We start from the raw sequence: 17,112 nt of genomic DNA, 5'->3' as shown, positions 1-17,112 counted from the left end.
GTACAGTTGGGAGCCAGGATTGTGGCTCAGTGGTAGAGTACTTGCTAGCATGTGGGAGGCACTGGGTTTGATACCCGGTCCCAAATAAACAAACAAACAAACAAATAAATAAATAAATGGTATTTAAAAAAGAAAACACGTACAGTTGATTTGATTTCTAGAACATTTTTGTTGAGCCACCTTCTAAAGGAATTTCTACCTATCTAAATGCTGCCCTTTGTCCTATAATATGTACACGGGCTTTTCCAACTACACAGCATCAAAAGAAGATGTGACTTAGTGATGTAGCAACTTTGCAGTCTGTTCATTTATTATCCAACTATCATGGCAATACAATGGTTCATGGCTTTCCCCAGGTTTGTCTCTGAGTTAAAAGGTGTTAGAGGTTGGGCATCCTGCTTGGTTCACAACAAGCACTTAGCAAATATTAGTCCGTTGAGCCAATAGTGAGGTCATATAACATCTCACCCAAATCCTGTAAAATCAGAAACAGCATTTTAGGTCTACCTCACTGTGGAACCATTGACACAAGACCTTCTCATAGACGATACAGCATTTTTGATACAATTCAATCACTGTTGTATACCTAGGACCCATCTTTCGATGCATCTACAACAGGCTCTTCACTGCTCAGGGTAGTAACTCCAGGAACAGGAGAGCAGAAAGTGGCTCCAGATAGCTTTTTTAAAAAAATAAACAAAAAAACAAAAAAAAAGAACTACAAAAAAAACCAACTTTTTTTGTTATTTATTTTAAAAATTTTTTGATTAGACACAATATCTTTATTTTATTAGTTTATCTTTATGTGGTGCTGAGGATTGAACCCAGTGCCTCATGCATGCTAGGCAAGCACTCTACCACTGAGCCACAACCTCAACCCCTCCAGATAGCTTCTTAATGTCCCATGGCTCGGCACCATCACAGGACAATACTGTGTGGCTGTCAGTTCATCCTCACTTTAAAAAGGAACCTCACTCAGATGTCCATGAGAGCCAGATTCCAGGGTCCTCGACAATTCATGGAGCTTAACTCCATGGTGAGACCATCAAATACTTCAAATATACTCCACAATGGTGATTTTTCATTTTGAAATAAAACAACTGTAATGCCTAGTTGCTAAAGACATTTGTAAAATTCAGAACTACAAAGAAGCAGTTTAGGGTTACCTAAGACTCAGATAACCACAGCCAATACTTCCATGTATTTTTCCTCAGTGTTTTCCTATGGGTCTAGAGAAGTAAATAAATGGAATTGTACCTGCCCTTTCCCCTACTTCCTCTCCCAAGAAGTTCACGTTTATGATTATGTATTTATTTTGCAGGTTCTTTAAAAGTGACTTTGGTCCCCATGGGTCCAAGGATGATGCATGACCGTAAGGAGGAAGAGATGAAATTGGTAGAGGCAACAATTTTACATAAATGGAAGTGTACATGACATTAAGGATTAAATGCTGCTTTTTACGATTTTCTCATGTTATTAATTTTTCTAAAACACTTTTATGTGTATGCAATACTCCACTGGATAAATATACCACCAAACATGTAAACATTTTCCTATCAGCCATTTGTAAACTTTCCAGTGTCAAGGATTTAAAAACAACATTGTGATGACTATCTTTCTCTGACAACAAATCTCTTACCACATCTCTGATTATGTCCATAAAACAAATTCCTAGCAGTACAACCTGCATCAAAGGGCAGAAGCATTTTAAAGCTGTTGTCATGAACAATTGCTGCCCTGAAGGTTGTACCAGGCTTTACTGCCTCCAGAAAACTTGCTGAAATATCCACTCTTTTGAAACTCTGCCAAAATTATTTCTTTCTAAAATGTATGATGAAAATAGTAGGATGTTTTATATTGCTCCTGCCCAATTATTAGTGAAATCGAATTTTTCCTGTTTACTAGTTTTCAATGTATATTATTTGTTTGTTTGTTTGTTTGTTTGGTATCAGGGATTGAACCCAGGGGTACTTAACCACTGAGCCACATCCCCAACCCTTTCTATATTTTATTTTGACACAGAGTCTTGCTAAGTTGCTCAGGGCCTTGCTAAGTTGCTGATGCTGGCATTGAGTTTGAGATCCTCCTGCCTCAGTCTCCCAAGTCACTGGGATTATAGGCATGTGCCACCGCATCTGGTTTCAATGTTTATTTTTTTTTTTTTTTAAAAAAAGGGGTGCTAACTTGATATTCGGGTCTAAAGATGTTAGAATGTCTTGGTCATCTGTCTTACTGCAAAGAATTATTAAATTTTTCTTGACTGTTATTGCTTTTATTTTTAATTTAGTTTCTATCTTAAAATAGGTTTTTTAGTTTTAATCAACTAAAATTGTATTTTTAAGTTCAAGAAGAAATGATACAAAATAAATGGGACATCTGACCCATCACCCACTACTTTTTGTTAGAGAAGGCAAACAATGTTAGCATTTACTTCTACACCTTTCCAGAGATGTTCAAGGCAGACAAAGAAGTACATAGGCATGTCTATTCCCCTTCCTTTTTGCACACTAGTGGTAATACACAACACACACCATTAGTCATTTTGCCTTTTGCACTTTGTATGTATATCCTAACTTGTTTGAGACTAAGCCCTTCCAAATAATCCTTCCCAAATCTTTACATCCAAGACATCAAGCAGAATTAGCAGTAATAGATACTCTAATAATGTGTTGAGAACTGACATGTTAATTTTCAACAGACTGAGTTTTTCATACAAGAGAGTTACATGCACATTGTGGAGTGCACCAGGGCCTTATCAGTGCACTTACTACATCTATGCATTTTTCCTAACATAACTATTAATTATTTTATTAATTTAATTGAAAGCTCCTGTATCTTTGCTTTTATTAAATTCTTTGGTCTCCACCATAATTAATGTCATGACAAGTCCTCAGCTGGATTGTAAACTTAAATATATGATGGGAAAATACGATTCATTTCACTATATTCTGTTTTATCATGTGGTTTTTAAAGATGAATCACAATGAAAATGGGCACCACCTTAGATAATTCAGTGTAATCTCCTACTTATTTCAGGTGAACAGGTAATCAGAAAGGGAGATGAAGCTCATGGATTACAGCCCTGGTTTCCTATACTTAAAATAGCCTGTGGCTAGAGGCCTTAAATCTGCTTGCCTTTGGAGTCTTTAAAACTACTATTTAATACTCCAGAGAGACAGCAAAACTAGATTAGGTTTGACTCTCAAAGATATGATCTTACTTATCTGGGGAAATAAGGATAAGACTATATTTTCACAGTTTTTCTATTCTATATGTTTTTGTGTCCCTTTGTTGTCCCAGGTTCAAAACAAAGCTGCTACCTATCAACCTGCCCAATAAACACTTTGCTTATATTTTATTTTTTTTTTTTTAAAGGCATGCTTTAAATGCTGAACAAACGTTTGAAGCGTTTCAATCTCCTTTTCCAAGTTGCATACAGATTAAGAATTTAGGGCTGGGGATATAGCTCAGCTTATAGAATGCTTGCCAACCGTGCACAAGTCCCTGGGTCCCTGGGTTCAATCCCCAGCACCACACACACACACAAAAAAAAAAAAAAAAAAAAAGAAAGAAAAAGATTAAGAAATTAAATATGTTCATTGCAAACAAGGTATTAACAAAGTTATCTGGCCCTCTTCCCCAGGAATCCCATGTAGCAGCTCTTTGAGGAGAAGGTTCCACCTACACACACACACCCACTTCCAGAGTCCAAATGGAATGTCTACCAGAAAACACACCAGCAAGTACAAACAGCTCCACATGACTGCAACTGTGCTCATTCAGCTCCAGGAGGAAGAGGACCTGGCCAGCCTCATTAAGTTAGCAGCCCATTTTGATTACACTTACATTTCCATGTAAGGCCGACGGTGGGTACTGTGACATGCAGAAATCACGGTATTTCTCATTCCACATTTTCTATTACTGATGCAGTCTCACAGTATCAAGAGCAATACCATGAATTGCCTGCTTAATTAATATGTAAAAGAACATCTCACAGAAAGCCAATATAGTATTCACTCTCTAAAAGAGTGGGAGATGTTTACTTAATGCCAATAATTTAAGTGAAGGAGGAGGAGTGGCATCATTGAATCAAAGGAAAATAATGCAATGCTCCCTCATGTTCACAAGGACTAAAAGGAGAGTGGGAGAGGGCCACCAACACTGATTATTGTCTTCTTTTACTGTGGCCAACTAAGTAGTTTGTGAAGTGTATTTGGTGGGATGGTATAGAAGATCAAACCCAGAGTGAACTTTTTTTATGTTTAAATTAAATTTATTAGTATTTATTAACTGTTTTAAATTGTATTTGTTCATATTTTTCATTTTTTGTGGCACGTACCAGTACAACAGCCTTCATTAATATTTCTGGAATCATAAAGGGTGTGACTGGGAAGAAATGGCCTGGGTCTTTGTAAAAGCATACATGACCCCAAAGATGGGTTGGAAGAATGTGGAACAAAACTGTCACATGGAAAAGAGAAAAGGAAATGGAACTTCACTATGGAATCTCAAAAAAATCTGGGGGGGGGGTTTCTAAAAAAACAAAGAAGCAAGCAAAATTAGAGGGCAAGGGATCTAGCACTTAGCAACTGGTGATATATATAATCCTTCATTGCCTCAAAAACTGTGCTAAGTGCATTTGGGTGTTGTATAGGTATTTTGAAGGGAGGTGTGTAGTTATGGCAATGCTGCTTGGGCAGGGATGGGACAGGTGAAGTGAAGTGGAGTAGGAAGAATCAGGAACCTAGAGCAGGTAGTCACTGGAGACCTTGGTAACACCTGGGTTATAGCTGTCTTGACTGGTTGTAACAAGCCATTTGGCAACAGTACATATCGCGTGGTGGCATCTTCCTTCCATCTTCTTGCACAGGCTTACAAATAAACTACATAACCAGGCTCAATGGTGGCATATCTGCAGGTGAATCCCACATACCTGTAACCCACCAGATGAAACCAGAATTAGGAAACCACGAACAAGCTGAGAGCGTCAGTCCACTTGCCAGGCTCAGCAGAACTGCACCTCTGTAAAAACAAAAAAAAAAAAAAAAAAAGGAAAGAAAATGCTAGAAGACATTTCATGCTACTAATATGTCATTGTTTCAATTACAAAACTGAAATATACTTGCTACCTCTAGGTACATCCGAGAGGTAATACAAGTCTGAAGCAACCAGTGGGCAAAGTATAAAAACTCTGACTTCAGAGAAATGGCACTGTGGTCTTTCATAGTCAAGGTAAACACAATAATGGAGTTTTCTCATAAATTAGAGTCCATACTGGTCATATGACATTTTAAATGACTCTGCCAAAGACCAAAAGAAAAAAGAATTTTGGGCAATAGTTCCTATGTCGTTTGCCATTTTTCTTTCTTTTCTTGACCTCAGTACTGCAGTTGGTGCATTCCTGATGCCAGTGTCAATTTGATCAATAACTGACAGTTACATGATTTTTAAAACAGCCACAAACTATTTCATTCTTTTTCCACTTTGGCAAAACATTGGAGGAGGGGGAAAAAAGAATTTAATTCAAATAGGGAGATATCCAGAAGCAAGAATAGCTATAATACAGCACTCGATTAAGTAGCTATAATATAAATTAAGCTAAAAATAGTACTTAATACATACTAAGCACCATTTTAAGATTTTTATCTGTGTTATTATTCATTTAATCTTCGCAGGTCTGTAAGGCAATTGTTACTATTATGTCCATCTGGCTGAGAGAGCGTTTTGCCATCAGGCACTGAGGTCTCTCTACCATATGCCCGTAACTGCAACACAAGGGTCTGGGGGAAATGGGCAGCAATGCTGTCCCTTCCCTGCCATGGAGGAGACTCTTTGGCATGGGGATTTCCTGTAGTGACTGTGCAGAAGCTTTGGGAACCTCTCAGGCACAACCTTCCCTCTCCCCTTATCTATTTTGCCACAGCCCAATACCCTCTGGCTCCTCATCTCCAGCGTTCATGATTATTCAGGTAACATCTCTGATATCTAGGGAGAATGGATATGAAACAGCAGGCTAGCAAAGGAGAAATGTCTTCAGACAGCCAGGACTGCCATGTTCTTGACTGGCTTCCAAACCCAAACTCACCCAAATGGGTTCGGATGTGGCCCTGGGTGGGGATGACCACTCACTGCCCATCTGGAAACAAGTGAGACCTCTCCAAAGACCCAGTGAGTGACGAACAGGAGGCTACCAAAGGCAGCACCGGCCAGCAGCTGGGTGGGTCTAGAGGGCACGCCTCTGGCCACCTCACCCGTCTTCTTCCCCTCGGGTTTGCTGCAGTCACCATCTAGAAGATTTTTAAAGAAATGAAAAAGGGCCCGTTACATGGAAATTTACCCTCTCTACTTAACAGACTTTCAACCAGGAGAAAATGGTGTCTGGCTTTAAGAGGCTTTCTCTAGAAGGGGAGGTGAGACATGCAACTATGATACAAGGCAGAACGCATGCGGCTGTTCTGGCAGAGATGATTTCTGGCAGGCTAGATAAGGAATGGTTTAGGGAAAACAGATATTTTGGAATTTGACAAGTGAAAAATGCAGAAAGCTACCGATGTTATAAGAAGTTAACAGATTGAGCAAAAATATACACTGAAAAAGTGAATGACATGTTCAGGAGACAAATGTCATCCAACTGGAGTGAACTTTTCCAGTACATTAGGCTGCTTCCTCCCAACAGGGAGTGTGTGTGCCCAGAGTTATAAGTGTACATTTACTGGGCAGTTACTATGTGCCAAACGCTCTCCTGAGCCTTTTTTTTAGTAACTCACTCAATCTTTACAACAACTTTATATGAGATTAATACTAATATCCTTTAACAGATTAGAAAAACAGGCCCAGAGAGATACTAACTTGCCCAAGATCACACAGGTAGTACTGAGAGATACAGGCTGGAGTTTAAGCAGTGTGGTTCCTTAACTCTGTCATACAGCCATAATTCATGGTGCTGTCACCAAGAGTCTCCAATTCATCACAGCAAGGTCTGCACACACACAAATAACAACCAAAGAAAAGACTAGCAGGAGAGTATCTGTACAGGAACAGAGAGTCTAGTGGGCTTTGTGACTGTGAAGCCTCTGCAGGGTAGGAGGCAGAAGGGTCTGCCTAGGAGGCTGGCAGAAGAAAGCGATTCTGGTAAGAATGAGATCAGAGGAAGGAGAAGCAAGCTGAAAGCAAAGGTGATGGGAATGGGGTGGAAGGGATCAGCTAAGCAGAGAGTCTTCAGAGAAAAGAGTCATCCAAACTGAATTGGCAGTAAGTATGAGTGTGACTTCATCCTTAGGACACAACAACTCTTCAAATTGAACAACAACAACAACAACAAAGAATACATCTGGTATATTCAGAGATCCTGAACAAGCCAGTGACGATCTGATTTTTGGAAATGGGGGCACAGGACAAATCCAGAGGAAGAGATGGACACCCAACAAGAGGCAAGAAAGAAGAAAAGCCAAGTCAGGGGATGTAAGCAGTCCCTTGAAGGCCTGATCATTACCTGGTTGTACCTGAGCCATGTGCTTCCGAATTTGCACACCCACACATAAGTGTTTTATGAAATATAAAACATACATTAGGGGACTAGACTGAGCTCTAATGTTCTAATATTCAAGTCATGTGACTCATTTACTTGCTTAATTTCCCCCATTTTGTTACCTCTGTTTCATGCCGAGACTGGGGCCGGAGGGGAATCAGACAAGCACATTTTGTTCATGCTGAGCCAATACTCTCCACACCTGCGTTAATCTGTGCAGCTTCTCCTTGTATTTACAAAAGAACAGTGACTCACTGAGAGTTACACAAAAAGCCAGGAGCAAGTTAATTAGAATCCAGTAGCACTTGTCCTCTCTTTTCAGAAGAGTCTCAAGTTGGCCTAGGAAGCAACTCCCAAGCTGTGTATCTGCATATCTCAGACAAAGTCAGCTCCAGTAAAAGCCAGTCGATTTGAATAATGCTCTGAATGTGTAAGATTTGCTTCCTTTTCAAGCTTCAGATTTGATACTTCAGATTCCTGGGTAAAAACCAGGTAGTTGCCACTCCCATAAATCCCAGTAACTTCCCCACTGTACAGTTGTACTGGGGCCAGCGTGAAGGTGGAAGATGGAAAATACCAGCAACAGAGGCCAGTCCACAGGAAGAAGAAGGAAGACAGTACATGACCTGTAGGTATAAGACCTGGTTCTAATCTCCCATCGACTTTGTGGTACATGCCACTGATGGGTTTTTTGTTTTTTCCCATCTGTGCTATCAAGAACAGGTATCTTCTGCTGAGATAACAGCTCAATGGCTTTGTTACTATTTCAGAGTGGGGGAAAGCAACTGAAATGGAAGTACATTTCCACTCATACTACATTCATACAGAAAAGACAAACTCTGCAGGAGAGATGATCCTGGAATAAGTTGAACACATGTTTACCTGTGCCAATGCGATCAAGTGTGGCTATCATACTTAATGCCAGGATCACTCTGTTGGACATCTGACAACTCCAGACTGGATTTAGTGAAGTATACCATATGCGGAGGACGACAAGAAGAATCTGTCCTAAAATAAATCCCCAGATTCTGTGGTACCTGCAAGTGCAAAAGTATTTTTAAAAACTTCCCAATGGGAATTCAAGGTACTACGTCCATTGTGAATTTGTTTCATAGAATGAGTATCTGAAATTGTCTTGTTGGTAATATGTAGTAATATACTTGACTTAGCCTTTATTTAGCCCATTACCTAGGCAACTTGTTATCATTCTTTAGTTCTCAAAACATTACTAGGGCCTTGCATAGTGGAACACACCTGTAATCCCAGCTACTCCTGAGGCTGAGGCAGGAAAATCCCAAGTTTAAAGCTAACCTCGGCAACACAGTGAGACCCTATATCAAAAAAAAAAAAAAAAAAGGACTGGGTATGTTGCTCAGTAGTAAAGTGTCCCTGGATTTAATTCCTAGTACTAAAAAAAGAAAAATATTACTGGGGCTGCAAGTGTAGCTCTGTGGTAGAGCATGTGCTTAGCATATGTGAGGCCAAAAAAGAAAAAAAAAGTTACTGAGATTGATGGCAAGTTCACATCCTCTTTTGTGAAGAGGAGGCAAAGGTCATATGAAAAGTAAAAACTACAACTTGGAACTCCTGGTCCCAAGTTTCCCTTTGGTAATTGTACTTGTTTGTCCACAGATGCATAAGACATGAATCATACCTTTGCAAACCACTTCCTGACCACCAAGTCACGCTGTGCACTATCAGCGAGGAAAACACACCAAGTGCAAGGACCACCAGCCGAAGGATGGCATTTGGAGCCTGGAAGGAGGCTAGGCCACCTACAAAAGAGTAAGGAGAGCTGAAAATTTCCAGCAAGAATGCATTGCCACTCAATGATCCACATTCGATAAATGTCAGGTCTGACCCCATCTTTACATTCAAGAGAGTTAGTCAATAATTATATACCCATCTTTTAAAATATTTTTAAAATATCGTTCACATGCCATACAATTCACCATGTTAGAATACAGAAATCACTAATTTTTCATGTATCCACAAAGCTATGCAACTATCGCCACTAAACCCAGAACATTCACATCACCCCCCACCAAAATATATATATAAATAAATAAATATAAATATATATGTATGTATATAAATATAGGTATGTATATGTAACAGTCACTCCCCCAATTCTCTCCATTCCCTCTTCTCCCATGCCCAGCCCCTTAGCAATCACTACTCTTCGGATTTTTCTTATTTGGGGCATTTCATAAATAGAATCATATAATATGTGGCCTTTCGTGTCTGACTTCTTTCTCTAAGCATAATGTTTTCAAGGTTCATCTGTGCTGCAGCTTGTATCAGTACTTCACTCCCTTTTATGGCTAAGTAATGTTCCATTACATGGATATACTGCACTTTGTTTATCCATTCACCATCTGATGGACATTTGGGGGCTCTTATGAATAATACTACTATAAACATTTTTGTACAAGTTTCTGTGTTAACATATGCTTTCATTTTTTTCATGGGTACATGCCAAGCAGTGGAGCTGCTGGGTCATATGATAACTCAGTTTAACATTTTGAGGACCTGCCAAACGGGTTCCCAAACCAGCTGTACCATTTTACATTTCTTACATGTCTGCCAGCGATAGAATGAAAGTTCCAAGTTCCCTACATCCTTGCCAACACTATTATTGTCAGTCTTTTTATTATGGCCATCCCAGTGGGTGAAAATATTTATGGTCAAAAATAATCTAAGTCAATGAGTAAGAACTAGTTTCATAGTTAATTCCATAGTAATTATCTAAAATATCTGAGATACCAGAGGTGAGATTGAATGTAACACTCAGACTTTCTCTGTGGCTATGTGAGAATCCTTTAGGATACTAAAAGCAGAGTTTCTTCCTGACCTTGTGGAGCATTTGAAGGGAAATCATGGCTAACTGCAGCCTCTGTTTAGCATCAACAATGTTCTGTGGTCACCTGGAAGAATGCCTGGAGGAGAATGGCCTCTTCATCTCAAGTGACTTCCCCTATCACTTTCTTAAATGCAGATCTACTTCCGCTCAAAGTGCTAGGTTTTCATGGAGGGAGGAGGTGAAAAGAGAATAATAGCAAGCATCACAATCATACAATAACCATCTGAAACTTATTTATTCTTATATCCCTGATAGTTACTAGAAGTTACTGAAAAGAACTGAACTTAAATAATGAAAACCTTTTCCAGCAACTGCTCAGTTGGTGGCTTTGTAAGTGAGCCCACAGGGCCAGTACTGAGCAAAGGTGATGAAAGACACTAATAAATCACTCCCCGAGAAGCCAACCTGGAGTGGAAGGAGAAAATGAATCTTGCAAGGCTGAGACCACAGTGATTCATATAAGGATACTGGGTAAGCCAACAGCAGTTGAAACCAGTTACCGTATACTCAGTTCAGGGTGGAAAGCTTCATTTCTATTACTTCCAGAGCTGAAAATTTCATGATCTACAAATTTAACATGTCTTTCAATGCCTATGGATGCCATCTTTGTAAAAGGCACTGTTTCTAGGAGTCTTTCCCACTATTCTTTCTGAGCTGTTTTTAAAAAACAAAAGTTTTACACCTTCACTGGGAACCATAGAACTCACTGCACTGTATTCTGCCATCTTCAGGAAATGACAGACAGACAAACATAGCAATGTCCTAGTGATTCCTGGCACTGCTTCTGAAAAAGTCAAATGACTGTTTCTAGACAGAACATACAGCATGATTCATGAACAAATGCCACACACAAATCTCAGAGACACTGAGTTATAACAGGAGCGCAAGAAGTCCACAGCTGTTAGTTATGGGTCCAACCAGCCTGGAGTATGGCATTTTTTTTCCTTTGAAAATCTATTCCCTGTAACTCATGTTCTTACTTTTTTACCACCAATACTACTCTAAGCTTTCTAAATATTTATTAATATGAAAAAAACCCAGTTCTTTATGATATCAAGTATACATTTAAATTTTTCACTATTTTTTGGCAATATAATATATTCAAATTCAGAATTCAAAGGGATAGAGTGCAAACTTCCCTCTCCAGTTCTGTCTTTTGGTACCCAATTCTCCACCTGAGTGGCAACTAAAATGCTACCATTTTAAAATCCTTTTGGAGATATGTAATGCATGTTCAACCAAGTAATAAATATATTTTCACCCAAACATTTTAAAATAAAGGTTAACATTCTATAATAGACACTATTTAAAACAACCCTTTCTGCAAAATATATTTTGAAGAACATCCTACTTCATTACATAAATAATATTCTCTCATTTGTGCTGCATAATATTCTGTAGTATTCCAAGTTTCATAACTATAATCCATTTAACCTGTCCTTAGAGAGGACACTTACGTTATTTCTAGTCTTGCTATTATAAATATCCCTGTAATATTTAAATATCATGCCAAGTTTACCATGTGAGTTCATCTGTAGGATATATTCTATAAGTGGAACTGCTGGATAAAGGTTATATACAGATTTGTAATCTGAACAAATACTGCTAAAGTACTCAATATAGAGGTTGTGCCAATTTACATGCCCAACAGTAATGCATGAGTACCTGTTTTCCCACTCTTATGATTCACTACAGTCACGCTCTATTCTTGACCAATCCATTTGGGACACTACAGATAAATATGTATGTGCATAATTTATTGTCTATATATTTTATTATAGCTTTTAAAACTGATTTTATTTTCTTTCCAGTGACTAGGCATATTTTTGCTCCTTTTCTAGTGAGTTGGTCTTTTTTTTTTTGTCATTGGTTTGTAAAAACTCTCTATATTCGGGAAATTAGTTGAGTAAGAGTTGCAAATAGTTTTTCTATGCTGCTGTTTGCTTGTATGGTATTTATCATGCATAATTTTTGTGTTTCTTATGCAGTATTATTTTAAAATCTTTCCAATAGTTCCTAAGTACAGAGTTATAGTTGAAAAGAAAAACACACTATATTCAAGAGTTGACCTTTCTTCAACATATCCTTATCCTCCTTTCAGTGATTTTTTTTTTTTTTTAGGCCCTTCCAATCTGGCAGAAATGTCAGAAATGTAAAGCACATTGACTCTCAGTCTAATCTTCCAATTTTATTAAAACTCTTCTATGGTGGTAGTAAGGGAAAGAAAACTCTTATGTTTTGTTCATTCAGTCCTTCAGCCTGCAATGAAGAGTCTACATTATTTCACTTGATCTTTAACTAAAAAGGAAAACCTTAAAGAAACACTTACCTACAGTGATGATCCTAAGCAGGGTTAGCATCCACTTCTTATTAGCCAGCTTCCAGAAAGGAGTAATTATTAGGAGTGCTGGAGAAAGAGAGACTATGCCAAAAACTTCAAACCCAGTGAGCTCCAGTGTTTGCAGGGGAAAGTAATAGATCATCGGTCCTAAGTCATGGTAGAGAGACCAAGAACCATAGCCTACAGAAAAAGTTGAGAAGAGAGTGAGTTATGACTTTGGCATTGTTTCCAACAGTGGCTCTCCACTCCACTCCACTGCCAGCCTCCTTCCTCCAGCTTTAACTGGGTGCCATAATTGGGTACAGTAACAGAATTCCTTCCCTATTGGTCAGGCCCTGGTTGAGAATGACTTCCTGCTGTCGTATCCCCTACCCATACTCTGTTCATTCTTTAATCATGCCACATTCCTGTAGATGTTTCCTTTAGTTAGTTAAGTCCTCTTATCTTGATCATCTGAGCTGATTCTGGCTTCTGGTCAGGACCCTGATTGATAAAATTCCCTCACCTAAGTTGACCCATACACATATAATGTTAAATATTCAAAAAATCAAAAAGAGCAGTTAACAGCAGGACACCCCCTCCCACCTCAACAACTACATCCAAAGCTCTGTAGTAAGGCAATAATCATTTTCTTGCAAGTAGATCATTTAAAACTAGCCCTTAAGAAGTGAGGCAGGGTGGCTGGAGAACCCCCATCTAAAGTCAGACACACCTCTCTGCCAAGGACTTTGTACAATAATGACGATTAACACTCCTGGGTGCTCACTAGGCACTAGGGGGATTAACAAAAATCACCTCTTTTTCCTCACACAACCTTATGTCCAATGGCATGGAAACCCTTTCTATGCTCTCTTACAAATGCAAAAACTAATTAAACAAGGACGAGACAACACAACATATAAACAAAATCCTGAGACTCTGGTTAAGATGCAGAAGTACCAAATAGCCACGTGTACTCAGACCCAGCAATCTGTTTCCACATTTGCTCTCTTACCACTAGATGTGGTACCTTTCTCTCAAGTTACTTCTCAAACTCCCTTTCTTAATTGAAGATATAGGACTTTAAACCACCTGGCAGAGTTGTTAGACTTGAATGAGATGAAGTACAGAGTCCTAGCATCAGAGGAACCTACTCCATCTCCCAACTTACAAGATACAATGCAGGGCAGAGTCTGAGGCTCTCTGAAAGCTACCAGCTCCCTGAAAATCAGGCTTTCAGAAGGGCTCCCTGCCAGCCCAGAAAGATCCTTGTTTGTTAATGAACAGAGAGGTGCTAGTGATTTCCTAAACGTCAAGGTACTCTGATTTAAATCATATAGTTCCAACAGAACTACACTAGTAAGTCCTTGGTGGTTTTTTTTGCAAAACTGGTAACTGAACAAACAAGACTCCAGTCGGATGCTTTTCACCAAATGCCCAAGGGTACAGCCCCCAACCATCAAGGCCACTTGGCAACTCTGCCCGGGATTCACCTACAGTCCCTGGGGAAAACCGGTGTCCTTTTCCTTGGGAAAGGTAAAGTTCAGTACTGGTTAAAAGTTAAAAATCACGGGTGGGAGATTGCGGGAGACTGTACAGGCGATGCGAGTTCAAAACCTACACCTGGTGAATCTGCGCCCCTCGGACGCCATCCCAGAGCTGCGTGGGAACTCAGAAAGCACCCTCTTCCGCGGGCGCCTCGCCGAATTCTCGGCTTTGGAACCTCAATGTAGGTCTTGTCTTTTATTCCCTTCTGCAGCAAAAGTTCCCAGGGGACGATAAGCATCTCCATTCTGGGCCCGGAACGTGCTCTTCTCCCTGCCCGACCTCAGCCAATCGGGTGGAGCGCCGCGTCTCCAGGGAGGTCCAGGGGAGTAGGCACCACCCAACACGCGGCGAGGACAGCCTCGGCTTACCCAGAAGGGTCTCCAGGAGGATTTCTCTCCACAGGGAGGGCATCGCCGCCATGCGGAAGGGAGTGGCGCTATCTAAAAAAGCCCCCTGGTCGGAGCTGTAGTGCGCGCCCTGCGCTCCCCGCCAGCCGCTGCGTCCTCCCAGACCCGCGTCCGCACTCCAACTCCCCTCCCTAGACTACTGCCCGCTGGTTCGCCAGGCGTGCAGATCCGAGGCGGGGTGGAGCCCTGCTAGACGGTCCCCTTCCCGCCACACCCAGCCCAGCCTACGCGGCCCGACGCCACCTGTGCGATCTGCGCGGGTGCGGGCGCCTCGCGTCCCAGCGCCGAACTGGCAACGCCACCGCCTCTGCCCACGCGACTGTTAAGGACAGGAGTCCCAGTACCAGGACCTTCGGACTCGGACCCGCCATAGGGCCAGAAGCAGGTTGGCTGGCCCACAATCAGGGCAGCCCCCAGGCTGGAGCGCTGCCTGCGTGCAGGAGGGAGGGAGCTAGAGCAACTCGGAATCGGTGATGTCCTTGTTTGAACCAGTCCTAGGAGGGTGCATTGCTAGAAGTCAGAGAGGAAGGCTGGAGACCCAGATGGGGCAGCCTGAGCAGGGGAAGAGAACAGATGAAGTGGACTCCAGTGCTTGGGGTGCCTGATGTGGCCACGCGATGCGAACCTAACCTTGGCGTTCCTAGTAGTCTGCGCTACTTTGTCTAAGCTTAGTTAGGAAACGCGCAATTAGTTAACTGCGTTCTGGAAGGGCGGCCAGAAATTTTAGCATTTGCAGGATTTTCTGACCTTCAGAGACGCTCCACCACTTGCTCAGGGAAGAGAAAACATTCGAAGAAAATGGGCCTGCCTGCTTAATGTATGAGTAATGGTATTTGAGATCGTCTATACGTAAAAAGGTGGCAGATGTTTCTCATTAATGGAGCTTGTGAACTAGGCCAGTTATTTCTTTCTCAAATATTACACCCCAAGATGTCTTGAACTTACTGGAAGAATCTCCTCAAAGTACTTTATTTCAGTTCATTTGTCTTTTTAAAAAGAGCTTATCATTTATCACTTTTGGAAAGTTTGTTCTAAAATTTAACAAGGATGGGATGCCCAAAAAGTACGGAGTCACTTAAGCAATTAGTGCTATCAGTTCATAACAGTTTTGAGCAAAGAGTTCCTAATCACCTACTTACCTGTAATTTCAGCCACAAGGAGAATTATATAGATTAATTTAGAACAGAATGGAGAGTCCAGAAATCACACTCTTATCTAGGGTCAGATGATTTTATACAAGCTTGCCAAGACAGTTACATAAGGAAAGAATAATCTTTTCAACATTGATTCTAGGATAACTATCCATTACGCAAAAGCAGAGAGTTGAACCCCTACCTCACACCATATACTTATCAACTCCAAATGGATCAAAGCCTAAAATGTCAGAGATCAAACTATGAAACCATTAGAAGAAAATATAGAAGTCAATCTTCATGATCTAGAGTTAAGACAATGAGTTCTCCAAAAGCACAAATGACTAAAGAAGTAATAAATATATTGGACTACATCAGAAATTAAAAGCTTTCTTTCTCTTTTTCTTGAAAGAAAATGAGTTTTGGTGAGCAGCTGTCAATCTCTGCTACAAGAAAACTAAATAGAGTTGTTTTAAGGTTTAAGTAAAGTACTATAAGGCATACACTCAACATCTGTGGTATTCACAGTAGTTAGGAAATGACAACTTGTATTATTATCTGTATGCACCCCTGTTATGTTTGGACTAATCACATGGTAGGTCTTTAGGACACGTTTGACAAGTATATTGACGTATATTGACAGCATCTTCATCAAGTAATCATTTTTAATTGCCTTCTCTAGACTTTCTATAACTCATTCTGGCTTTTTCCAGTTACAGAGTCAAGAACAGCACTCAGTATGCCAGGAGACTCCCCTTCCTGACCTTCTCAAAGAGATAATAATGTTTCTTTTGTGTTCGCAATCTTTTTTTTTTTTTTTTCTGATTTGCCAGTTTGTCTTCTGGGGGCACATTGTGGGAAAGTTTGTCATTCATTTCTTTTGCAGGGAGGGCAGAGGATGGATACTGGATATTGAATCCAGGATCATTTTACCACTTAGATACAGCCCCAGTCCTTTTATTTTATTTTATTTTTATTTTGAGACAGGGTCCTGCTAAGTTGCTGAGAGTCTCACTAAGTTGCCCAGACTGTCCTCCAACTTGTGATCCTCCTGCCTCACCCTCCTGTGTAGCTGAGGTTACAGGCCTGTGACACAGTGTCCAATTTGTCATGACTCCTGATGCTTTCCTGTGTAGCTTATAAGTTTAGTTTAAATTATTGTTGCTGTAGTAGGTTAACCATGAAGTTACTTTTAATTTCATTCCCAAATGTCATAAGTTAAATGTTCATATGAAATTTTAATCATCTTGCTCTCCACCACTGAGTGCCATCGTTATTTAACTACTGATATTATATAACATTTATACCCAACA

General features: G+C 40.3%; 1 protein-coding gene across 3 annotated transcripts in view; it reads right to left on the bottom strand.

Moving 5' to 3' along the window:
• Positions 1-14,813, bottom strand: part of Cwh43 (cell wall biogenesis 43 C-terminal homolog) — a 60,331-nt gene extending 45,518 nt beyond the window's left edge. For all 3 annotated transcript variants that reach the window (XR_009228281.1, XM_058584148.1, XM_046459688.2), the window contains exons 1-6: positions 14,628-14,813; positions 12,721-12,912; positions 9,183-9,303; positions 8,411-8,565; positions 6,086-6,287; positions 4,934-5,022 (exon numbers count right to left, since the gene is read on the bottom strand). Coding sequence is in view for 2 of the 3 variants with exons in the window: in XM_058584148.1 (XP_058440131.1) it covers positions 4,934-5,022; positions 6,086-6,287; positions 8,411-8,565; positions 9,183-9,303; positions 12,721-12,912; positions 14,628-14,679 (811 nt within the window). In the remaining variant the exon portion in view is untranslated. The remainder of the gene's footprint in view (positions 1-4,933; positions 5,023-6,085; positions 6,288-8,410; positions 8,566-9,182; positions 9,304-12,720; positions 12,913-14,627) is intronic.
• Between the last annotated feature and the right edge of the window lie 2,299 nt (positions 14,814-17,112).

This window comes from Marmota monax, unplaced genomic scaffold (assembly GCF_021218885.2).
Source record: "Marmota monax isolate L192 unplaced genomic scaffold, Marmota_monax_Labrador192_F-V1.1 WCK01_AAM20220418_F8-fsc00025, whole genome shotgun sequence".
Taxonomy (NCBI): domain Eukaryota; kingdom Metazoa; phylum Chordata; class Mammalia; order Rodentia; family Sciuridae; genus Marmota; species Marmota monax.
The sequence above is the reverse complement of the archived record's forward strand: the minus strand, read 5'-3'. Positions and strand labels throughout refer to the sequence as shown.